At 36.6% G+C, this 25,849-nt stretch overlaps 2 protein-coding genes across 3 annotated transcripts; one reads left to right on the top strand and one right to left on the bottom strand.

Annotated features, from left to right (window-relative positions):
• Positions 1 to 251: 251 nt before the first annotated feature.
• On the bottom strand, positions 252 to 12,108 carry LOC122323098 (interferon-induced very large GTPase 1-like). The gene is made up of 4 exons (XM_043216750.1): positions 12,067 to 12,108; positions 9,987 to 10,045; positions 1,076 to 5,816; positions 252 to 716 (listed from the first exon to the last, which is right to left on the bottom strand). The coding sequence occupies exons 2-3, from the start codon at positions 10,026 to 10,028 to the stop codon at positions 1,104 to 1,106; spliced, it is 4,755 nt and encodes a 1,584-aa protein (XP_043072685.1). The 5' UTR covers positions 10,029 to 10,045; positions 12,067 to 12,108; the 3' UTR covers positions 252 to 716; positions 1,076 to 1,103.
• A 688-nt stretch (positions 12,109 to 12,796) lies between these two features.
• On the top strand, positions 12,797 to 25,648 carry LOC122362557 (trypsin-3-like). 2 transcript variants are annotated; one of them, XM_043264075.1, is made up of 6 exons: positions 12,797 to 12,901; positions 24,019 to 24,079; positions 24,262 to 24,412; positions 24,587 to 24,837; positions 24,999 to 25,135; positions 25,224 to 25,648. In XM_043264075.1, the coding sequence occupies exons 2-6, from the start codon at positions 24,046 to 24,048 to the stop codon at positions 25,371 to 25,373; spliced, it is 723 nt and encodes a 240-aa protein (XP_043120010.1). In that variant the 5' UTR covers positions 12,797 to 12,901; positions 24,019 to 24,045; the 3' UTR covers positions 25,374 to 25,648. The 2 variants fall into 2 exon arrangements, with proteins under 2 accessions (XP_043120010.1, XP_043120011.1); XM_043264076.1 differs by lacking the exon at positions 12,797 to 12,901 and having other exon boundaries at positions 23,998 to 24,079.
• Positions 25,649 to 25,849: the final 201 nt, after the last annotated feature.

Raw genomic sequence — 25,849 nt, forward strand, 5'->3', positions numbered from 1 at the left:
TACATACTCAACACTAGCCAAATCACGTTTCGAGGGTTCCCCCGTCAAAAGTCGCGTTACCGGGAGCAGTTAAAATAGATTTTTTTTTGTTTCCCTAGTCAATTGGCATATTAATCATATGGCATATTAATGAAATAAAGGGGGTGGAGTTATGAGGTTTACTGACAGTTTAAGCGGAATCGACTAGGTTTTAGTCATTAGCTTCAGTAGCTAAATGTTTGAAGATGGTAAATAGAGACAGATGCAAAGGGTAATTAATAGCATTGATTTATTTAAGTAAGAAAACATCATCACCAACAAAAAGGACATGCGCTCTGCACAGGTTGAGCCCCATCTGTGCATGTGCCTGAATACTACTATTTTACACTCTCTAACTGGAGCAGAATTACTTTCCATGGTAGTATAACAGTAACATGCTGTAAAAATAAAGAGCTGTAAATTAACGACAGAAGGTTGTAAATTAACAGAAAATCACTGGCACCCCTGCTGCCAGAAAATTACCTTAATTTAACTGCACAATTGTTTTATTAGTATAACAAGGTTATCTTTCCCTTACAACTCAAAACACACTATTTTAAAGACATTCTTCTTGAGTGAATCCCGTGCAGGGCAGCTGAATAAAGCGCTGATGAACACAATCTCGCTCTCTCTGGTGTATGTCTGGGGGGGGCATGTGCTTCCTTGAGAAATGCCCATACAAGGAGTTCCATTCTCAACTTTGACATAAAGACGAATGATCAAAAAAAAACCTCTTACAAATCCAGAAGTACTCGGTCATATGTCCAAACTGTTTTTTAAAACTTTAATGCATAACATGAGAATCCAATTCTTTAGAGTTAACAACTCTTAATGCGTGAAACAGCACGTCAAACACAGTGATTCTTGTTCTCTAAAATTAGAATACACTAATGTATTTTTTTAAATTAAAATGAATGAATTGGACGTGGAGATTAGTTACAATTAGTTACTATATAATTTTGGATTTTACAGTAATATATACAGCAAATAAATTTTAAACAGTTGCATTATTTTAGTGCAAAGAGGTATAAGGTATAAGTGTTCTATGAATAAGTACCTTAAATGGATTTTGGTCTTCATATGCTTTAATTAAAGCATTTATCCAAACTTTCAATAGCGTCCTGTTTTGTGTATTCCCTCCATTTACGTGGAATGTTTCCACTACTCTCAAATGATTTGTTGTAGTGCTTACCAAGGTCATTTTTAAAATTGCACACAAACCACTTCCAGTAGGGCAGTTCAGAGAGGTCCGGGGTGATACTCCAATTTTCAAAGTCTTTTCCAGCTTTTCTATATTCTTTATGTAGAAACCACTTGTCTACAACACGAAATTTGTTATTACTTGTCACTAAAGTTGTGCAAAATTCAGCACACAGTTCCTCTGTTTTACGGTAATGGCAGCCTTTGAGCCCAGGCACTCGATGGAAAGGAACACTGTGGTCTCCTGGATGGTTTTCTATGGTGTTGGTGCAGATGGCTCCACAAAATGGACACTGAACCCAACAGCACTGACAGAAGTGATTAATCAGAAGCTTATCTGGTCTGTAATTAGAGTCCATATTTTCTGGAAACATATCTAATCTGAATCTTCCACTAATGTCAAAGTTTGAATCAAATGTTTTTCTTATCACATCTTCTAGGAGACTGAAATCATCAACATCATGTTTCACTCCACTGAGGTCTTTTTCAGAGAAGACCAGCACATCTGAGAGCTGCTGTGTGAAACTCTTTAACCACAAGCTAACATCTCCATTGTTCATTTGAACATATTCAGTAGATTTATGTGCTGCATCCAAGATTTTGTGCTGCAGGTGTTTAATGTTCCCCTTCAACTTGGGTAAAACACTGACACTGAACTTATCAGTGATGTACCGACTGACTACATCTCTGATGAAACACTTGAAGTGCTCTTTAGGATTATCAATGTAGTTAATGTATTTCTTAAAATCCTCCTCTTCTGCCAGTGACTTTAGGATGTGTTTCTCCATATTAGATCTGTTTCCGTTCAGTGATTCACAGTCTGTTTTTATTTCACCTGCTAAATCTCTGGCAGTCTTCTTGTAGACACTCTGCTCAATAGGTTGATTAAGTTTCTGACAAATGATCTCACCAAAAATGGCAGCTGATGCTGCTCCATGACAGTATTTCTGAAAAATACTATAGTACCTTTCTCTGTTCTTCTCAATATATATTACAGGATCATTGGCTTCTGTGAACTTTCTGTTTTGCTCAGTGATCATTTTGTTTGCTTTCTCACATATAGAAAGAACCAAATCAATGAAGAATTCATTCTTCAACACATATTGCACTGATCCTTCCTGATGTTCTAAAATCCTTACCTTGATGTAATCTATAATATGTTGAATGCAGCTTTTGTTGTAGCCCATTTTTGAAAAATTATATGACTGAATAATTTTTTCTGTCTGCTGAGCAACATCTGTCACAAATGTTTTTATTTGGGTTTCATCTTCATTAGACAGAGCATGACCTAGCATCTCTTTAGCTACTCTGTAAAAATTGTCTGTAAATCCGCTGGTATTCTTTAACTGTACATAATCTGAGTAACTGGACATCGAGAAAATATCTCTGCTTTCCCTCCAGTTTTTCATACTTTTATAAATATCATTGAGGATCTCTTTCACATCTCTCACTACATCAATGTTTTTGATTGGAGCAGTGTCTCTAACGATCATATTTACACTCTGTTCCCAAAACAAATCAAACTCTTTTTTCAGTGTTTCTTCATCATTTGCTTTATGTTTGAGTTTTAGTGCAAGTTCTTTGCTTTTTTCATAGAGAGTGTTTTCATGATGTGTCCTCTGAGCATCAATATTTTTCTTTAGGTCTCTCTGCTGAAGAATCTCATTTAATTTCTTTTTTGTTTCTGTCAAAATGTTTTGCTGAAGCTCTTCGATTTTTATTTCAAATGAGGTTTTCCACTGGATGAGTATATCTTTATATGTGTCTTTATCAAAGAATTCTGAAATTGATTTCTCTAATTCTTCACTTGTCTTCTTCAGTTCTCTTTGAAGATCAGTTTCTTCTATCTTGTGAATTGCTTCATTTTCTATTTGGTTGTGTAGTTTGTTCTCAGTTTCCATCATGGCACTGCGAAGACTCCAGGACCATTTGCTGTATTTGGTCTCAAGTTTCCGGTAAGCTGCAATCTCCAGAGAATTTTTGAAGCTGAAGACAAATCGTTCATTGAGCAAAGCTTCCCAGAGATCATTAATACGGTCTTTAAAGTCTTTTAGCATAATTCCATCTGATTTTGAGAAATTTGAAAGAATAGCTTCCTTTAGTTCATGAACATTCACACAGTAGTTTGGGTTTGGTGGTGCCATGGGTGGGCTGCCTTCCCATAGCTGAGCAAAATAAGTGACATCTGTTCGTACATCAAATGCAATGACATCATTGAAACATTCAACATCACAGACTTCCTCTGTAGCAGCAAGTTTTGCCATCTCATCTAGCGTCTTCTGAAGACGTCTTCTTCCTTCCATGTTTTTCTCTTCAGCTGTGACATCTGAAACATTTTGATGCACAAACATGCAGCTGGGATTCAGTCTTACTTTCTTCATTCTCAGGAATGCCTGAACAACAATTTGAAGAATGTCCTGTATCTCACATGGGTTTTCTCCAAATATGTTGATTAGGGTAAGATTTCCAAGACCAACAATAAATGTGGCCAATTCATTGTCATGATATCTTGTTGATCTTCCAGCAAGTTCAAGCGCACGAAGACCCTCAGTATCAACAACCAGAATATAGTCAAAGTTCAGCTTTGTTTTCATGTCGTCTGACACTCTGACCAGCTGCATGAAAGCTCCTCTGGTGCACCTTCCAGCACTGACGGCAAACTGGAGTCCAAACATGGCATTCAGCATGGTGGATTTCCCAGAGCTCTGAATCCCTAAAACTGACAGCACAAAGACTCTCTGGTCTCCAAGTTTCTGGGTGAGTTCATCTAGAACAGCAGAGATCCAGACAAGAGGAACATGAGCAGCATCGCCATCCATCAGCTCCAGTGGAAATCCAGAGATCATCATCTCTGCTGCGAGACTTGGGAGAGAAGTGAAGTAAACCTGCAAGTTTTTTTTGTTCTTCTTCACAGATGAACATGATTCATAGATTTGAGCAATCTCCCTCATGATGTGCTCCAAACCAAAGGTTGCTGCTTGAAGTTCTTCAGATATTTTCTCAAGGTCTTTTTGTTCAACTGTCAGGTTTTCATATTTAACATGTTCTTCTTTAAATTTTACAAGTTCTGACCACTTTTCATCATATTTGGTATGTAGAGCTGAAAGATCAGCTGATGTATGTTCATCCAGAAGGATTTCGAGCCATTTGAGGAAAAATATCTTTGTATTTGCACCTTGTGAGTTAATTTCTTCAACAAAACACTTCATAAAACTGCCAACGTCAGACATATGTTGTTGCTCATGGATTTTCTTCATTTTTGTTTGTGTTCTACTTATTTCCAATTCTGTTACATTTGCTTGAGGTCGATGCAGCTCTTTGTTCATCTGGCACCATTGATACCACAGTTTCCCCTGACAGGGCAGAAATGATTCTTTAATTTCTGTCAGGTTTTTATTTTTCAGAAAACTCATCATCTGTCGTGCTGCTTCTCTTCCTCTCCTGCAGTCATCATTGCCTTCCTCATCTATTCTGATATCTGAGTATTTAGACACATCTTCAATCCTGAAAAGGGAAGATGGTTCTGAGAGACAATTATTTATAGTTTTTCTAAGTTCTTCAGATACATCTGACTGATTTCTGTCTTTCAAACCAATTTTGAATTTTCCTTTCCTAGTCTTCTTTAATGTAGATTCATCCTCAGTAAAAAGACAAATGAGTGGCTTTCTGTTATTGTACAGGCTTTGAATTTTTTCTGCATGTCTATCATTCTTGTAAAGATGAGGTAGAAGAACAACATTGACTGATGCCATTTCAGTCAGAATCTGCAGCTGTTTCTCATAGTTTCCTGCATCACCATGTAGATTACAGAATGCAACACATTCAGTGAATTTATCTGTGTTTTTCCCAGAAGGACAGAACCAGGAGATCTCCACTACGCCATCCATCAAAACTCTGGTTCTGCTGCTGCCTGGACAGTTCCTGTGGAAAAACGTGTTGTGTTTCTCATTTATCAGACTGTTCATCAGCTGAGACTTGGATGAAGACAAAAGGCCAAACCTGAAGAAAAACACCATTGGAGTTTCTGTCTTGTAGATCGGTTTTTGGATTTGACTGATGGTTTCTTTTTTGGTGTTTCTAATCTTCCAGCTCTTGTTGATTTGTCTGAGTGTCCAGAGAGGAAACTCAATCTGTTGTGTTAATGGATCAGGAACAAGCAGAGGAAGAGCGTATTGGCACTGGGACAGTTTAGTCACCATCATCTGCTTTAAGAAATCATCCGCACAATGAAACACAGCCATCTGAACATCCATTGGGTGGATTCGCTCAGATTGGTTTGTTTTGTTTTTAGACAATGACATTTCATTAAAAATGTCTCCTTCTTCAGATGATGATTCACTGTCACTTGACTGTGTGTAAGACTGTTCATTGGCTTTATTGACATTGATGTATCTTACTCTGTAGTCCATCATCAGTAGTTTTTGAAGTAAAGTCTGAACCAGTTCTTCTTCAACACAAGACTCATGAGACTGTAATGAATGTGCAGTTATCTGAAGAACATCAGCAGCTCTCAATTTATGATCATTCTCATATTCAAGGTGAAGTCTGTGAAAGATTTGCTGTACTCCTTCTGTGTTTAGATCTTCAACATTATTTTCCTGTAAAATAAAGATGTTAACCCAACTTTATTGTTTTCTTGATACAGTATCTGTTAATGCCAAAAAAAATTCACTTCCAAGTCATCACATTGAAGCTTGATCAGGACCACGACATTGCTTTTTGACGCTCAAATACCCCTTTAACTGCATTTTTAGTTGTCCATTATTGTTAATTGTTTGTCTTAATTTAATGATTTGCATGCTTTTGTATATGTGTGTGTGTGTATATATATATATATATATATATATATATATATATATATATATATATATATATATATACCCCCACCCTACCCTAAACCTACCCACTGAACAATATAAAACACACACACAGACAAATATAAGTGCAGTCACAGGTACAGTATTTACTGTAAAAACTGACCATAAGCAGTATAAAAGTATTACAAAAAAGTGAAGAAAAGAGAAAAATGATCCTTCTCTGTTTACGCACTTACATCACATTCGCAAGCGATTGTGAGAGATACAAGAGCCAACTGCATTTCACAACAGTATGCCATGATAAGTCACGAGACACACAAGAGCTAATAGCATTTTACGAACAAGGCTAAGGCATTGTTTCTTCTGGCAGCACTTTTTAAATTTGTGCACAGAAACAGCAGCCAAAGTCTCTTTTAAGATGACATGTCAGTTGGTGGCCATCTTTAAAACGCATTATGGGCATCCAAGTGCAGCTCCTATGTCTTTGTATTGGGAATCTAATTCTTCCATTAAATTTCATATTTGAAATCACCAATGAAATCTGACCACAACTGTGTAATTGTTGTTTATTTTGCTCAAATAACATTGAAATTGAAAAAATAAAAAAATTATTGATATTTGTTAAACAATGCATTTTTCCCCAACTACACGAGTGACATGTCCTGAGTATTCTGTAGTTCCCTTTCAGTTGGTCACTCTGAGTCACATTGGTGACCAACGGATTGGGATCTTGCTTAGAGAGACCAATCCACTTTGCGTATAAACTGAATGAACCAATTCACATAGGTATGCGATGATCACATCCAGCTGCCACTGATCACAGCATCATTATAAGCAGGCAGTGGGTGCAGTGCATATTCAGCTTTTCAATTCGGAGCCAAGTGATAACATTGTTTAGCTCCCGACTACTCTATTGAGAAAAGAAGACTGAACTAATTCAGCACAGTCTTTTGAGCTCTTGGTATTGGCAGTATGGTGCATCAGTGGTGGTTTTCCCATGTTTTAGTGGGTTGTACACATCAGGCTGCACTACTGCCTTTGCAGAAAATCATCTACCATGTTTGTTTCAGCACGCTAAAAGAGCTCTTCCCATTTTTTCCCTTCTGCTTAAATAGCCATTTTGAAAACGCATTACTGGTTGATGTCACAATCACTGTCTCACGTGCCTGGGCAGGAGGCAGTAAGTTGTTTCACTGGTAAGTGCAATAAACATAACACATTCTCATATTGAGTGACCCCCCTGAAGCTGCTCTATCAAAAAGGGCTTAATGCAACTGGCTTGTCGCGATGAGGGCAAGACCCTGGTTTTCATCGACAAATAATACATTCACTACGCACATGTCTGCCTCTTCCCATCAGTTCCAACCCTTCACCTCATCAAATCGCGAAAGCTACAAGCCTATGCAAATTGGAGGAAAGGGAACCACCTCTGTCTGTATTGCAGTCAGTCAGGACATCTGAGAGCTTCCTCCATGTCAAGCAGCGGTGAGTCATAAATCCTCTAACTCAAATTCCTTCAGTACCATAGTCACAATGAATAGAGTCTTTGCTGGACTCTTTTATCAATATCTCTTTTGCCAATGGACATTATATTCCTCTCATTACATGTGAGTCCTGGGTGGCAGGGAAAGCAAAGAGTTTTGCATGATGAATCTCAGATTATTTGCCATTAATTTACTGCAGAACCTGATCATTGTTGGACTGCCCTGACTGGAACGTCATAACACCTCAGATATCATGGCAACAGATTCTTCAATGGTCAGAGTCCTGCCAAAGTAACTGTCTCAAGTCAAGTCCCAAAACGTTCACACCACCAATGATGAAGGATAATCAACCGCTTCATCTCCCTGAGGCAAACAGTCCTTCAGTGTTCCAGGCCTTTATCAATAAATGTCTTTAGGGATCGTTGGACTAATTGATCACCAACTCGTGTTTTACATTAGACCCGGATTTCATTTCTTGATTACATGATCAGTTTGGAGGGGGTTACCATGGATGACCAAAAGGTGTAGTTTGTTCTCAACTGGCCCAAGCCCAATACCATGAAAAAACTTCAGAGATTCCTGGGTTTCGCTAACTTCTATCGTTGGTTCATTTATTGTTTCAGTATAATCGCCACTCCCCTCATGTCACTGCTTCAGGGAGGTTGACAATGCCTAAACTGAACACCAACCAGTGAACTTCCTTCAGGTAAAGGAATGGTTCACTTCAGTCCCAATTAATATCAATGTTAGTCTAATCAATGCTGAATCTGACCTGTAAATGACGGGTATGATAAATAAACCTCAGCTGGACCAAAACGCAGCAGCTAGAGTCCTTACTAGAACTAGGAAGTATGATCATATTTGCCCAGTTCTGTCAACACTGAATTGGCTCCCTATCAAACATCGGATAGATTTTAAAATCTTGTTAATTACTTATACAGCCCTGAATTGTTTCGCTCATCAATACTTGAGAGAGCTCTTATCACATTATAGTCCTGCATGTCCACTGCATTCACAAAACTCTGGACATATAATAATACCTAGAATATTAAAATCAATTGCGAAGTGCAGCTCCTTCTCCTATTTGGCTCCCAAACTCTGGAACAATCTCCTTAATACTGTTCGGCAAGCAGACACACTCTGTCAGTTTAAATCTAGATTAAAGCCACATCTTTTTAACCTAGCCTACACAAAAACACTAATACACTTCTATTATTCAGTATTGCTGCACTAATTATATCAGCCAGAATCGTGAACACTTAATCGTGAACATAAAACATGATGTACTCATTGAATCGTAAAAAGAATGACATCTGCGCCAATATAAGTCTATTTCTTTCATATTCTGTTTCTCGGTTCGTATCTAGATCAGATGGTGGATCAACATCCAGAGATGATGTTCATTGGAGACCAGAACACCTAGATGAGCCCCGTGGACAGCCCCGTTTTTCTCCTTTCTGTAATGGATGGGGTTGCAAGCTTTTTCAAATGGGCTTCACATGAAAAATAATGCTAAATGGGTACCCTGTGCATCAAAAAGTGAAAACAAAAAATCCTGACCAAGCGGTAATATGTAATGATTCAAAAAAGATAAATAACCAGTAATGTCATGTTTACTGCACTTTATGACCTATATTTATAGAACATAATTAATAATAAATGAATAATAATACAAACTTTATTAAAGTGATTGTTTTAATTTAGATGGAAGATCAGCTTAAGCTTACCACACCCCTACCAATCACCTCACTTCCTGAATCATTCTTACCTTCTTATATTAGGCCACCTCATACTGCACTGTTTTTCTTTTTCTTTCAAACCCACCCTTCCCTCCCCTTTAATCAAATCAGCGATCCTAATTCTTTTATTAGGATAATGGCCGGAGACAGTACCCCCACCCTGAGTCTCCATCAATTCTAGACGCCCAAACAACCTGACTCTATAATATATTGCATCCCCTTTCATCCTCAACTATTATTTACATATTCAGTTGAAAAATTACTACAAACAAATAAACAAACATTTTTTTGCCCAGTAATTTGTATAAGTGCTGTATTTAATCAATACCTTTTGCCCATGTGTGGGGTTAACTCCCATGGTGCCACATAAATAAATTACTTGTATGATTTATGTTCACACAAAATCTTTTGCAAATGTATACTTTGGGTGCAGTGAAAAGTACTTTTTTAGGATTTTGCCCTGTTGTACCTCTTTTAACTGGCTGTTTAATTGTTACAAAATGCCCGAATATGTGTTAAAGTTCAATTCCTATGTAAGCACAAAGCTTGACTTTTAGAAATAAACCCATCCTAATTAGACTCGATTTACACAGTATGTATGTGAATCAAAAGACACGTAAGACAAGAAGACTTAGAAGTAAACAGTGTTTGCTAAATACATTGATTATATTTGTAAAAATCGTAACTCTCTTTTTTCTAGGGAAATTTACTATTCCCTCAGCACTTACCGCATATGTCTCTTTAACCTCTGTTGTGATGGTGTTGTCCATGCTCTTATAATTCAGATCTAGTGAGGAGGAAAAAACAATCCTTTTTTAGTAACAAAATATTGACTGAATAAAATTGACCCAATTTAATTAAAACATTCGCATTATTGGCCTTATTGTAAATGCACATGCATCTTTAATCAAAAGGTAATAAATTTTTTAACTACTCTTGTTATATGATTCACTTGATTCCTATGATGTGCAAGGTTATAGTGCAGTTTAATATGCATTCCCATGCATATTCCCATCCACGTGACAATATGTTTAACATTGTCAAAGGTACATTAAGGAAATGATATATTGATAAAATATGATTTAAATATCTTTTTAAATATCAGATAAATTGTGAGTATTTTAGTTGTTTTTAAAAAACTTTAAATTAAGCTACATTTCTGAAGTTTTACTTATAAGATGAATGTCTTTTAGAAACAAATAGGCCTATATTTATAGCAGTATAAAATATTCTCACTGCATCACTAAGAATTTTGAAAAAAAACATGCTAATCTTAACATTTTCTTCAAGTTGTAGCCTATCCCTCAAATTGCATACAACGCTATTGTAACGCCACACCAGCAGAGGGAGCCTTCACCCGAGTACTGACTCGTCTCCACTCCCTCTGCACTCAGTTCCTGTTTGCCCAGTATAAAACCAGAGCACACTGAAGGCTTGTTGCGAAGTATTGCCAGTTTCACTGCCTTACCAGTTGTTTCTCTCGTGATTATTCTGACTGCTATCTTGTGTATGACCTTGCCTGTTAATTCTGACCATTGTCTCTTCGGATCATCCTTGTATTCTGGTAACCTGATTGGATTGATGTTTGTTTCACGACCCATTGCGTGTTCGATTGATTTTGCTTGTTTGCCGGTCTAACTGCCTAACTGCCTAACTGTTAACGAACCTCTGCCTGTAATACCTGACTATTCTCTTTTGGATTGTCGCAATAAACTTCCGCATATGGATATCTTCACACAACATCAACACCTCCGTGTGGCTGTAGTTATACAGTAAGCTATTATGATTAGACTTATTTAATCCGGATAATAGATTGTTCAACCACCAGCAGTGTTCTAATGGAGTAAGTGCTAAAAAGTGCATTTTTGAACTTAGATTTATATTTACATTATCGAACCATCCATTACACCTTAACTTACCCTTAAATCTACCCATACCACCAAACCTGTCCCTAATTTTACCCGTATCCCACCTCAATAGCAGCAAAAGTGTTTTGCAATACTTTATGAACACAATAAATTGTATTTATTTTTTGGTGTAAGCACATGGTAGTGAAGGCCACCTAATATAAAGTGTCACCCATTTATAGACTGTGAACTCGATTCAATATGGAGTGAACTTTGACTTTGATTCATTCATAACTCGTTTTTTTTTCTACAACTTTCCAACAGTATCTCTGCTTATTGCTATTTAATTAATTCTTTAACTCTCGAGCAAACAAGGAAGTATTTATTCTTTGGTTATAGAACAATAGTTTTTAAATATTTGAACTTTCTTTTTTCTTTTTTGGATTCTGTGAATCCAAGGTGTGAATGCCATCTAACAATGTAACTAAATGTCTCTTGAGCAAATAATACAGACAGAATTGTACTTGTAAGGACATATGAGTGTACATAGCATGAAGACTGTGTCAAATATGAGTTTGTGATATATGAGCATAATATAATTCTGAAATTATTTTGCATTTTCCACATGGTATTTTAGGCTTTGTCTGACATCTTTTATTTAGATATTCAACCGCAGCAATCCCACTGCACTTAACATCATATGGAATAAAACCCAACACATTGATAGGGCTACAATAAGCCTAATATCAGTTCATACACACGCTGTATTAGTTGAAGTGGTTCACTTACTATCCAAAAAGATATGGTATTAAACAAGCTAAGTAACTTTATAATTGCTAAGAGAAAAATACATCATAACTTTTTTGTAATTTTATTAATGATCCAGCATCGTCTGTATTAACGAAAGAATCACTTCACCCTATATTTAGATGAAATAAAATAGCTTTAACAGTCTACTTACAACTACTGAAGAACTTTGTTCTCTCCCACCGGACTCTCTGTGTGAAACAATCTATCAGTGATTGTAAAGTCTTATCAGTGAGGTAAAAAGGGAAAGCAGGTATGGGACTAAACCACTGTGAAGCAAGGATGGGGGTGGACTTAAAACCTTTCTAAACGTAAAAATTGTTTTACTACTTACCCAATTATTGTAAGTATATGTCCATTATATTATTTAAAATAAACTGATTAATATTCATGAACCCAGCAGCTCATTAATCGTAGTGCATTTATTATTGTTATTAGTAGAATAATTTATAGTAGTTTTATTGCTATTATTTTAAATTTTTCAGCCTTTTTATAGAAACACTAATTGAAAAAGTATATCTTAAACACCACCACGATTCCTAGCTCAGACAACATGATACATATGCAGTCAAGGTTATTCTAAAGTTCAACCACTTTATAATGCTAAATTATAAACAAAATAATGTTATAATGCTATAAACAATTTACTATGACGGTTTTATTGCCAAGGTGTCCTTAGACAGTTGATAATATTCATAGTAATATTACATTTCATAGACGATCTGCCAGGTTCTGCCACCACCCAATCACAGTGAGTTCTAACCAGCCATACCTGCACCTCATCAGCCAATCACCACGAGCACTATAAAAGCACACACCACCGTTCACAGTGTCCGTGCTTGTATGCACAAAGTGCACTCTCTCCCTCAGTATCACTGTAATTCCAGTCGATGACTTTCTAAAGACAATATACTCACCCGATTCCACTGCAATATACTTTCCATGCTCATCTGTGCACCTACTTCCTGTCTGAGTCTGCTTCCGTTACAGTAGGTCTATCTCACATTATCCTACAGAAACATAAAATAGTGTAGGTTAGTTTACAATGTTTTATAACAATAATTTATTCTACTAAGTGTCCGTTTCATGTATTTAATATAATATTAGGGACATCCAAATTATTTTACACATTTGATTTTTTTAGTTACTTTTATAATAATGGAACTCAGTTACTAACTCACTTTTTTAAAGTAACGTGCCCAACACTGCTGAAGATGTGTTCCTGACTCGGTGGCACATGTTGTAAAGTTGACTGCAACATGTTTGACACGATCAGTCATCAACCCAGTTCAAATCTAAGCTCTGCCAAACACAGTGTAATGAAAGACAATTTCGCTATATTGAAAGAGTGAACTAGTGGACACTGAGAATCACTGTATGGAATCCTGTTTCGCCAATGAATAATAAATAAAAAGTTAATAATAAATGCAAATTTTGAATTTGTCACTTGCGCGATGTCTCCAAACTATTTAAATCCCATATGTGAGAGTGTACTCCCAGGGGCATGGATAGAATATAACTAATAACTATAAAATAATAAAAACTAAACCATGAAAACTAGGAACTGACAAAAAAAATAAGAAAATTAGAAATTGACACGACTAAAAACACAAAAACAGGCTCTTTTTTTTTTTTAAAGATAAAATACAGAACAAAACTGGAGACTACACAGAAAATAAGCACGGGATGGCTTTATAGAGTTGCTATTACTAGGCTAGGCTATTGCTATTGCTAGGCAAGTAATAAATGCTAGCTTCATTAGGCTGTGTGTGTAATTGAATGCAGGTGAGTGTGTAATAGATTACAGCTGTGCATGTGATTTCAGTACAGTAGATCATGGTAAAAAGCAGTTCAGGGTGAAGTGCAACAGTTTGTGTGGTGTGAGAGTGACATCTGATGGTGAGTGAATGTCAATTCATGACAACTAGTTTGTTAGCTATCATATAATCCATTACAGTGTACCAAACAAAATGGCAGCAGCTGTGTTTGTATGAGGCAATAGAACAAGTTCACAGTATAAGGTTGAAAAAATTAAGAAATTATAATTGAATTTAGATTTAATACTTCATTTAGCTAACTAAATGCAAAGCTTCCACCAAAAAACTGTCCCTAGCAAGACTATAGCATAGAGATTAGTTACCATTTTTTGTGGGGAATCTCCATAGTTGTAATGGTTTTTATACTGTACAAACAATATTTTTTATTGCCCTACACCAACCTTACATCTAAACTTATGCCTTACAGGAAACTTTATGCTATTTCAGATTTTAAATACACTCCATTCTATGTGATTTATAAGCTTGTTTCCTCATGGGGACCAAAAAAAGGTCCCCACATTGTCAAAATTTAATGGTCTTACTATACCTGTAGGGTTGTGTTTCGTGGGTGAGCAGGTCTCAAATGCACTGCCACTGATCTCAATTGTGGGTGTGCTACACCCTTTTTACCTGAGCTTGTAACTATACTCTACCCAGTTGACCCATGGTGTATCTTAACCTAATTTATGTATGCCCAAACTAATCTAAAGGCTGTTCCAACAACTGTGAATGATAAATCCAGACTCATGAATTCAGTTCATTTATTTGTGAATTCATTAAAAATAAACAAATGTGCACAGTAAAATACACTCAAATTATTCATAAAAACACAGGATGGACAGTGAAATATGAATGAAAGCATTAAAGATGCTCAGCATCATTATAAACAGATATGTTAGTGTAACCTTTGTTAGCAGACATTTCAGATAATTAAGGAAAAATACCATAATTACAGATTTATACATTTTAAAAGTATGTAAAGTATACTGTCACTTAACCAATTTGAGGCAGTTTTTGAACTTTTTTTGGTATAACTGACAAAAAACAGAGAAAAGTCAGACTCGTCTTCTCTTCTCCAGAAACATGGTAACATGGTACAGACAACAGAAGGCTAACTGTTACTATTTTAAAAACAATACTATCATAAGTATTTTAGCGTTTTCGAGAGTATAAATCTTTGTTTTATACATTTTATAAACCTATTTTATTTATTATAAATTGTAAGGCTCACCCAGAAAAGTTAATTCTTCTATCAGAAACTTGAACCTGAAGTAAAATTGCCTCAGACAGTGTCTGTGGCAGATGAGATGGTCTAGCCAGTCTATGTGTCATTATTTCACTTACATAACTCGTTACAAAATACAAGTTTCACAACAAAAAATATTTTCCTTTCTTGTCAGTATTGTGGAGGTGTTCAGTGGAGGCGTGCTCTGTATGTCACGTTATATATCGTCCTAATCCTGACTTGGTAACAATAATTTTATCTTTTAAAGGATCTTGTTTCTAAAGTTTAATTAATTAACCTTTTAAATAGCATTCCGATAATCAGAGAGCATATTTAAAGAATGTGTCAATGATGGTAATGAAATTATGAGCACAACGCCATGGTTACATTATCATTAAGTTATGAAATTGATAATAAATTACGAATAGAGTACATATCTGGGACATTTTTTAACATCTTGTTATGTAAGCAGGACTTATTGACAATGTTGTGAGTTGGTAATAGGATGGTAAAGGAATTACGTGCATAACACATATAGTTGAGTTCACCGGTTTAGGGTAGTTTTGCCCACACTGGGGTGTTGGTCAGAACACAGGAAGCATGAATGAGAATCAACAGTTTTAATCAAAGATGCAGCATGTGATTAGCACAATGATCAGCACAGTCAGACCACAGGGCATTACTTGCTATAATCTTCACAGTAGCGATACAGGAGGTAGCTTTTCAAATATAGGTGAGTGTTGTCTGAAACATTAAAAATAAACAACAATCAGAATGTTAACAATGTCAGTAAACACAAGTGAAGTTTATACTACTAACTGCCTATTGTTCTCAGCGGTAGTACCACTTTTTACAGTTAGATGGCACATGGCATTCATAAATGGATTTAGTTGCTGCGTCCTTCCTGATCTGTTAACTGGACTGTATAAGTATAGAAAACTACAAACATAAATAATAAACATCATGTTCTACATCTGTACACACTAATAATATTAAGCTGTTATACACACTTCTAAACTGAATCCAAGTATAATGAACATAGGTGGGATAAATGGCTTGGGTAAAACACTGGGTTCAGTGATGGCAAATAGTGGTGAACAAAACGTAACTAGAACTGGTCTGTTAACGCCTGGCTTTGCTTCCATCGTCGCTGGGTATACAACAGGAGGTAATGAATTATAAGGCCGCCCCATGGGAAAGTAGTTGGGTGTAACAGGGTAAAAGTCTGCTATGTTAGAAGAAGTATATCCCAGAGGTTTACTGTTTAGGATACCTTCTATTTTGATGAGTACAGTTTGAAGGATCTCTTCGGTTACTGTCTGTGAACCAATAGTGATGCGAAGGGCTGTCATAGTCCTTTATTAATATCTTAGTGATTGGGAGGATCTAGCACTATAGGGTGGATGGTTGATCCTTCTGCACAATGCAGTTGACCTTCAACCCATATAACCTGACAGGATTCATCATATTCTGGTACCAAGGTTAACAACTCACTGTTTGAGGGTATGGGTCCTTTTATTTTGAGCAGTTTGTAGTACTCTGGAAAACTGTCAATTTGTAATTTCTGGAAGATGAGCATTTCTGCAGCCTGGTAATCCGCTGCTGACCGTTGTTCCCCACATTTGTCTATTTGAACTGTTGCCTCTATTAGTTCACTCCAAGAAGGATAGTTCATCTTCATCCATAGGGGCTTGTAAAGGGGGAGTAACTGGCCATTCCGTATCTGGTCTTAGTAAAAATGATGGACCTTAGTTCCATTTATTGGGTACTGATAGCTCCTTGAGCGTTATACCCCGTGTAAGGTCATCCGCTGGGAATTCACATACCTCCGGGTACAGCCAGCAGTCAGTTCATGGATCTCCGCTATCCTTGTCCCAACAAACACTTTGTATCTACAGGATTCAAAATTTATCCAAGCAAGGACAGTTGTGGAGTCTGTCCACATGAACACTTGAATGATTTTCAAAGTGAGTTCCATTTCGAGCAGTTTGACTAGGTGAGCGCCATTCAGAGCAGCACACAATTACAGTCTAGGAATAGTCTGTTGCTTAGGAGCGACTCTGGACTTTGCAATGATAAAGGTAAGCCAGGTTTGGCCTTGATGCTCTTTTGTGCGCAAATGGGCGACAGACCCATACGGCAACTCGAAGCGTCACAGAATATGTGGATCTGTCTGGTGACGTTAGGTCTTACTAAAGTTACAAGACAGCGAGGCAGGGTGATGGTGGCCAAGTTAGGAAGGTCCTCTGGCAAATTGGGATCATCCCATTCTCATTGTTTATTCCATAGTCTTTTCCACAGTTTAGCTCGAGTGGTGAACGGAAGGATGAAGCAGAGGGGATTGTACTGGGTTGCCAGTACTCTATAAATGTAGTACATTGCTCTGGCTTTAATTTGCAGGATTTGTAACCGAATGTATATGATTAACAGTGCCCTCTCAATCCTAGTGTGGATTCCTGGGGATCATTCCGTTCTTGGGACAACTCGGTACTGTCAGAACTTCAGATGGCACATTACTAGCCCACTGATGAAGTTAGAAACCTCCAGAGGCAAGGAGTTCACAGAGTCTGTCCACTAACTGTTTGGCTTCCTGAGGTGATGGGAGACTGCATAGGCAGTTTTCCACGTAGAAAGTTCTCTCTATTGTGGATCTCATCTCATCCTCAGGCTCTGTTTGGTCTATAACATGTCGCTGCATCGCATAAATGGCACAACACGGACTACATGTTGGACATACATTTGAATATGTCTGGAGGCCAGTTTTTTGTCCAGGTTACGCCACACAAACCTGAAGGAGATGTTTGTCTTTCGGTAGTAGACATACCTGGTGGAACATCCCTTTGATATCACCACTCACTGCAACCATATACTTGCGGAAGCATAGAAGAACGCCAAGCAATGATGGCCCTAGGGCCGGACCAGGTAGCAGGTAATCATTCAGAACTTGACCGTGAAACTGGAAAGAACAGTTAAAAACTACACGGTTCTTGTCATTATGCTGGACTAGGTGATGAGGTAGGAACCATGACTCACCCTCTTTATTGATTTCTGCTGAAGAGAGTTTCACACCATACCCAGTTACTTCCAGCTTATTTATTTCTTCCTGGTAGGCAGCAACTTTGGTGAGATCTCTTTCGAGACTCCTCTCTGTGTTTCTTAAATTCGGCAGGACTGCATCTTTGGGGGCTTGTACTATAGAAGTGGCATGTCCTTCTTGCACAGTAATGGGGTGGCATATCGACTCACTTTGTCCACTAGTACTCTTGTGGTTTGAGATTGGAGAAGTTCCATTGCCTCTGGGTCTTGCTTTGAGCGTGTGGCCTCTCTTTCTGATTTCACAGGAATGACATTTTCCTGCCAAAGCCTCTCAACGTTTTGGAACAGCTCTGTCTGTGAAGGACTAAAGTTGATATGTAGACATTGTTGAGTTTGAAGCGTTAACTCCAGTAACTCCCATCCCAAGCGTGTTTTAACTGCCGCCGGGCCCCCTGGCGGGCCAAGGCTCTATAGAAGTAAGGTGTGGATGGTCCACTCCAATTAGAAGAGCCTAATGGGCCATCAATATGATTGTGACTGAGGCAGGTAAGTAATAGTGTGAGGAATGTAAAATATTGTGGTTCAAAGACACATTATTGAGTACATCTAAACACTAAGACTTGAACAGTAACACACATTTGTGTCAATGCTGAAACAGAATGTTAAAACAGTAGGGCGGAGTTGACTCTGTTGCTATGAATGATTTTTGAAGATTGCTAGTGACTCTGCTGCCCTAGTGGAAAAGGGCAGATCGTTCCACCAGCGAGGAACAGACCAGGTGAAGGTGCGCAAGAGTGATTTTGCACCTTTTTGCGATGGGACTGCAAGACGCCTTTCGTTTGCAGAGTGTAGGCACCTGGAGGGAACATATGGTTTAATTAGTGAGTGTAAGTACAAGGGAGCAGAGTCTGTGATTGTCCTGTAGGCCAGCGTCAGGGATTTGAATTTGATGCTGGCATCTATAGGAAGCCAGTGTAAACTAATGAAGGATAATGATGGCTGAGTATGACCAATCTGTACTCAAAAGCAGCTGTTAATTCATGCCCAGCTAGTTAAGGATATAATCAAAATAAAATTGGGAGTTTAGATAACCTCCAAAACCAAAGATTTTTAAAAGCTTATTATTGTCAAATGCTTCTAAAATATCTACGTTTGGAGCCAGATTGCTCGCAACAGCCATTTTACAGTCATTTAGGAGTACTCTTTATCACTCCTAACATTTAATAGATTTAGGGGCTAGCTTTTTTAATACACTTTGTGAAATGTGGGCAAAAACATAGGCAAATAATAAGCTATGCAATGTTTCAGAAATAAAAGGGTAACAAACTGTAAAATTACAAATAAAGTATTTTGAAACTAATATTATTTGGTATGTTTGGTGTGTTTTAGAGTGATTTAGAAAGGAAGGCTATATGCTTTTTTTATAACTTTATAAAAATCATAAAAAGTTTTTATTATTTTATTATAGGTCTAACCATTCTGTATATCTAACCAGAACTGTATAGCTTTATCCATTCTATTATTAAAGGATACATGATAGCGATTACTGAACAACAAATCGAACATTGACAGTGGACAATGAAATGACTTAATGAATTTTTGCTATGATATATAATTCACGATTCTAAACTTTCTTACCTTGTGAAAGCTTATTCTTTGACCTCATCAACTTTACAACACCACTCTCACCGAGTAACTTTTCATGTAATACAATTAGGTTTCAGCAGCACCTTAAAACAAGCTTACCTCTTTCTAGCTGTTCACAGAAACAAATGCATGATACAACATATGTATTTCAATGGATTTTATAGCCCAAAAAAAGTAGAGGGTTTATTTTGGCCATCAAACAATGGTTCATTTTAGACATTCTACTAAAAGCAAGTAATTTTACAACTTCTATTAGTGTATTGCTATTAGAGTATTATAGTTATTGTAAGCCCCTTATTCCACATAGTTATAGAGTAAATACAGGGCAAGTGGCTACAAAAATATGCTCTGAAATGACTGTTTATACACTAGGTTAAACGTACATACTTTATGCATCAGGTAATAGGCCTATATTAATAAACATGGTGGACTGCGAATATTGTTTGAAATTCACTATAAGCCTACTGCTGGGTTAAATAAATGGGTTTTTATATTAATATCACACACGATATGACAACAGTCGCAACACAGGCAACAGATAACAAAAGATTTTAGAAAAAAGCAAAGCAACTTCATACTTATTCAGCATGTACAGTTAAACCCAATTTTTTGAAAAGCTTGTTTATGAACAAATTTAAGATGTTGTTTACTTTGTGTTAAACTATTATGGCCAAACCATCACGCCAATAAACACACAATAATAAACACTAAAAGTCAAGATTAAAGATTATAGCGAACTTTGATTTTATTGTTTTGATCCACATCTTCAAGCACCATTTTGATTAGTTTGCGGTTCCTGGTTTTACAGCTCATCAGTCACCACTTGTTGTATGTTCTCATAAAAAGAACACACACCAGACAGTTTCAGAGTGGTCCTTTTGTCTGCGCTTTGATTAGCTTTTGACTTGTATGTGCGCAGATTTTGTCTTGCGGAACCATTGGCATTTGAACTGGCGTGACTTGCTGCATGCTCTCTATCATATCTTCCACATTGCTAACTCACCACCATCAGGTTACTTATCAGGTTACTGATATCAATTAAAATCGGGTCAAGTCTACTTATTAATTCAACAGTCTAAAATTCTTGTCAAAAAAGCTGTGTCTCCACCACAGGTAATGGATGGAGAACAGAACAATGACCTGAAACATACTTAAAAAAGGACTTGGTGAAAATGGTTACAAACAAAGCACTAGAGAGTTGTGAAATGGCCAGCAATGAGTCCAGATCTGAATCCCAAACACCTGTGGAGAGATCGCAAAATGTTTGGAGAAGGCATCCTTTAAATATAAATGACCTGGAGCAGTTTTGCAAAAGAAGAGTAGTCCAAAATTCCAGTAGAGAAGTGTAAGAAACCCATTTGTGGTTACAGGAAGCAATTGATTTGAGATATTTTTAAAAGTGGATTCTAACAAATATTAAGTAAAAGCTGCCAGGAATTTTGTCCACTGCATTTTTTTGGGTTCTGTGTGGAATTGTATCAGATTTATTTTTCCTCTGTTTCTTCTCTGTTGTTCCAATGTAAACAATAAAACATTTGAAATTGTAATAAAACATTTACATTTGTAACAATTTTCTAAAAGTTTCTAAAAAATGTTTGCCAAGGATTGCAAGGATTCCAATATTTTTGGCCATGACTGTATATGTATTTGAGATATGTGCAGTGCTATTTTACAGTGTCATTATTCATATCATGTCAGTGTTGACCCATTTCTGATTTTACTTAATTGTAATGGTTTACTTAAACACCTCATCTTTATTTGTTAAAGTTTGCGTGAATGTTTGTATAGGCATGTTTCTAAACAGAGACCAGCATATCTACTTCTGTTTCTTCACTTCTCTAAACTCCAAACCACCGATGACAAAACAACATCCACAAAACCACACTGTAAACCATAAGTTAAGTCTGATTTAAGAAAACTCATCTCCGAGTTTAACTGGGTAATGTTGCATAACTAAACTTTTATACCTAATGGTGTCATCCCATTGAATGAACCCAAATATCAATGAAACGCAAGATAACTTAAATGTTCCAGTTTATATATAGTTGGAATTTCTTATAATGTCACGTTAGGATGACAAAAAGTTACATTTTAAGCTAGTCTGCCTCAGATGTCTAACAGTCTAACACCAATGTTAAAATGAATGAAACACTATTAACAAGATATGAAAATATGAGTTAAACTTCACAGTTTTGAACTGAAAATATCTTAACTAAATGTGATAAGAAACATTTAGCCTTTTTGTTATGTTAGACATGCATAAGAGTAGACATGCATAAGAGTATTTTCAAATAAAAAGAAGAAATAAAACAATATTAATAAAAAAATATTAATTGGGTGTTGAGGAAGGTATTATAATGAAAAAATAAAACAATATTAATAAAAAAATATTAATTGAGGAAGGTATTATAATGAATGCATAATGCATTATATATATATATATATATATATATATATATATATATATATATATATATATATATATATATATATATATATATATATATATATATATATATATATATATATATATATATATATATATTAGTATTTTATATAATCATAAGCCCCTCCTAGGATCGCCACCTTAACGTGGTGGAGGGGTTTGTGTGCCTGATTGACCCTAGGAGATAGGTTGTCTGAGGGTATATGCCCCTGGTTGGGTCTCCCAAGGCAAACAGGTCCTAGGTGACAATCCAGACAAAGAGCGGTCCACCCCACCCCTTATGGAAAGAAAACAAAATAGAGTCGCCATGTCACGGCACAGCCGGGCCCCACCATGGAGCGACGTGAGGCCATCCTCCAGTGGGCCCACTACCTGCAAGAAGGAAACCATAAGGGTCCGGTGCTTTGTGGTTTGGCCGGTAGGGACCTCGGCAACCCAACCCCTGGACACAGAATCTGAAAGTTTTTGCATCGGCAAAGATGCAAAGGTTGCATCTTTTATTTTAAATGGCAGACAAAATGTTTCCGTAGACTTCAGAGTTATTTTTGCTGCTGCCATCATTTGTCACATCATCATTAGAGATTAATGAGCTCATCCCAGAAGAAGCCATGCAAGCCCAATCAATGATATTACCTTCATTGTGTTTAACAGATCAACTTGTATGTTTGGGATTATGAGCAGATCCCACTCCCTGCAGTTGGTCTCCATGACCTGTGTTCCCCCCTGCCTTAGTTCTTTCTTGTGTGTCCTTTTTAGTGATATCTAGGTCACCTGTGCCTTGTTTTCCATTGGGTATTTAAGTTGTGATTTTTCTCCTTTCTTCTTCACTCGGTTTTTGAGTCGTGGCTGTAAGTACCTGCCTTGTGTCACCTAGTCCTTTCAAGCTACCTCTAGTAAGGTGTTCGGGTATTTTTTCTTTGTGCAGTTAACTGGTTTTGTTTTCTCCCCTCGTGGAGTTTTTATTTTTCCAAGGGTTTCTTTCTGTTATTTGTTCTGTTAACTATACCTCTGCCTGAGAAGAACTTATGTTGAATTTTTTTTTTTTTTGTAAAGTGGTAAATTGCTTGACCACCACACCAGAGACCTTAGTTCAAACCCAGTTTGTGACATCAAACCACTTCCTGTAGACTGGAGTGACTTCCTTCTTCATTTTTTCTACAAGAGCTACACATCAAAAATATGTCCTTCATATTTAGATTTTTCCTCATATTTATATTCCTGTGAAAAAGGAAGCCATGGATTTACAATTATTGAATTTTGTTGACAAAAATGTAGTATTACTAATGTAACCTTACTAATGTAACCTATTATTATTTTAATTTTTTTTTTATTATGAACTACAGCCTAATAAAAAAAAATATAGAGAATGGAAGTTTGACTCTGGAAAAGAATTTATGAAATGGAAAATATGTGGAAACCCTGTAGATTTTGTGTACACCATAAATAAAGTAAGCATACATAATAAAATGTTGGTAATTACAGTGGTCTTACAATGAACCTACCTAAGATCTGTAAACTTAAGGTAAGTACATGAGGTAGGGTTCGTGTTTAGGGGTAGGTTCAGTGTTAGTACATAGGTATTACTTAGTTATTGTAATTACTGTAGCAAGTATATATATATATATATATATATATATATATATATATATATATATATATATATATATATATATATATATATATATATATAAACATAAAGTGCTACTATTGTAAAACTAAATTTCGAAATCTGTTTTTCTCTAGGATTTTTGCTAAGTCAACACTTTTCTTACATTTTTCATTCCAATGCAAAACTGTAAATAGCGTGTAAAAATTTTTGTCCCATGTGCTTATTGTTCTTTCCAAATCGTCATTCGTAATCTAATTGGCTTGTTCTGTAGGTGTCAGTGTTACATGGTTGCTTAAAAGCATGAATGCTATTCCTGAACTTTGCAGAAGTGCTCTCTCCTCTCCTCAGCTGCAATGAAGACCATTGTGCTCATTCTACTGCTTGTGGGTATGTAGATCTGTCTTATCATTTAGTCAGCTTTAAACATTCAAACAACTATTAGTAACTTTGGAACTAGCAGTCATTAGTAGACTGTCTGCTTAATATGACTTTATTTTGATGGACCCGCAACAGTATCTCTATAGTCACCTATAATGAAAAATAATAAAAGAACAACCCATTTTCTAAAGCTTTCAGCTCAGGTGATAAAATCATTGGAGGTTATGAATGTCGGCCGCACTCTCAGCCCTGGCAAGTGTACCTCAGCGATAATAGATTCTCATGTGGAGGATCATTGATTAATGAAAGATGGGTTATGTCTGCTGCTCACTGCACATTCATGTGAGTAGTTAACCTCACTTTTTTAAATCATGCATGTTTTTTCACTGAAGAGTACCTTTCAGTTAATAATAAAGATAAGAGTCTTGTCTATCGAACATTGGCATTCAGCTCTTCTTTGCAATATTTTTTGGTTGGAAATGCATTTGTAAATTTATGAGTTGCTTGTAAAAACAGAAAAAACGATCTCCTCATCCGCCTGGGAACCCATAACTTGCGTGCTACTGAAAGCACAGAGCAGAGGATCAGAGCAGAGAAGATCATCCCTTTCCCAAAATACAATAATCGGCCTCATAATAATGATATCACGCTGATCAAGCTGAGAAATCCTGCCACCCTCAACAATTATGTGAGGCCAATCCCTCTGCCAAACAACTGCACCTCTGCAGGGGAGCAGTGCTTGGTTTCTGGATGGGGCAGAACTGAAGGTAAGACGGCTGAGTGATGAAAATCTTCTTGGAACATGATCTAATACTGATGAGATCATCATGTCTTAGTGTTCTCATGTTAAATCCATCCAGCTTTTTAAAGTGCGTAAAACTTTTTTGAAAGATTAAAAGATTTAGCACTTTTCATATTCTCTTTTCAGCTGGCCCTGCTTCTGCCCTGCAGTGTTTGGATTTGCCTGTAATCTCAAACAAGCTTTGTAAGCGTGCTTATGGTCCATTAATAACTAAAAACATGTTCTGTGCTGGATTCATGCAGGGAGAGAAAGACTCGTGCCAGGTATGCAATTGATTTTTTTCTTTTTTGTCTTTTAAATTTACACACAAATGCACGTTCTTCCTTTTCAAGTCCCAATTTTTCTTCTCAGGGGGATTCTGGTGGCCCTGTAGTGTGCGGCGGGAAACTGAAAGGTGTTGTTTCCTTTGGCGAGGGCTGTGCTAAACCGGATTTTCCTGGGGTTTATGTTGAGGTGTGCCGCTACACGAAATGGATCAATTCCATTATAGCGAAAAACTAACTGTTTATTTAGTCTGGTTGGCCCTTTACAAGTTATATCTGTAATTAAGTCAAAGTCCCTTTAAAAGTCATCCAAATTTTTAAAAAGCCTCTCAGACAGCTGTTTCAGTCATGCACGTACAGCTATTTAAAAGAAGAAACATTAAATTCTATAGCAACCAGAGATATCCACCTTCCTTTTTCTATTTTTCTTTTGTATTTCCTCCCATTCACAAGTAATTTGAGTGCAAAATATTTGTATATCTTAATCTTTGAATTAAATTCATCTTAAAATTAGTATGTGTTTTTGTCTTTTATTTTTTATGCTTTGAGGTTTTATTTAACCATGGTTGCTGCCTACTACTTATCCCTGGCATGGAACAATGAAGCACCACATCGAGTGTGTGTGCAGTGGCTTGATTGTTTGTTTTTAATTTAACAAGTTCTATTCATAGCAAATGTAAAAAGCCCTTTCATACCAAAAAGTGTAATGAATGA

Source organism: Puntigrus tetrazona, chromosome 18, assembly GCF_018831695.1.
Source record: "Puntigrus tetrazona isolate hp1 chromosome 18, ASM1883169v1, whole genome shotgun sequence".
Lineage (NCBI taxonomy): Eukaryota > Metazoa > Chordata > Actinopteri > Cypriniformes > Cyprinidae > Puntigrus > Puntigrus tetrazona.

Excerpts from the sequence above, each read along its gene's own strand:
- LOC122362557 (XM_043264075.1), top strand. The coding sequence starts at position 24,046 with ATGAAGACCATTGTGCTCATTCTACTGCTTGTGG. Across the intron at positions 24,080-24,261 it reads GCTCATTCTACTGCTTGTGG|CTTTCAGCTCAGGTGATAAA; the intron begins GTATGTAGATCT and ends CATTTTCTAAAG. Across the intron at positions 25,136-25,223 it reads GAGAGAAAGACTCGTGCCAG|GGGGATTCTGGTGGCCCTGT; the intron begins GTATGCAATTGA and ends TTTTCTTCTCAG.
- LOC122323098 (XM_043216750.1), bottom strand. The coding sequence starts at position 10,028 with ATGGACAACACCATCACAACAGAGGTTAAAGAGACATATGCG. Across the intron at positions 5,817-9,986 it reads AGGTTAAAGAGACATATGCG|GAAAATAATGTTGAAGATCT; the intron begins GTAAGTGCTGAG and ends TTTATTTTACAG.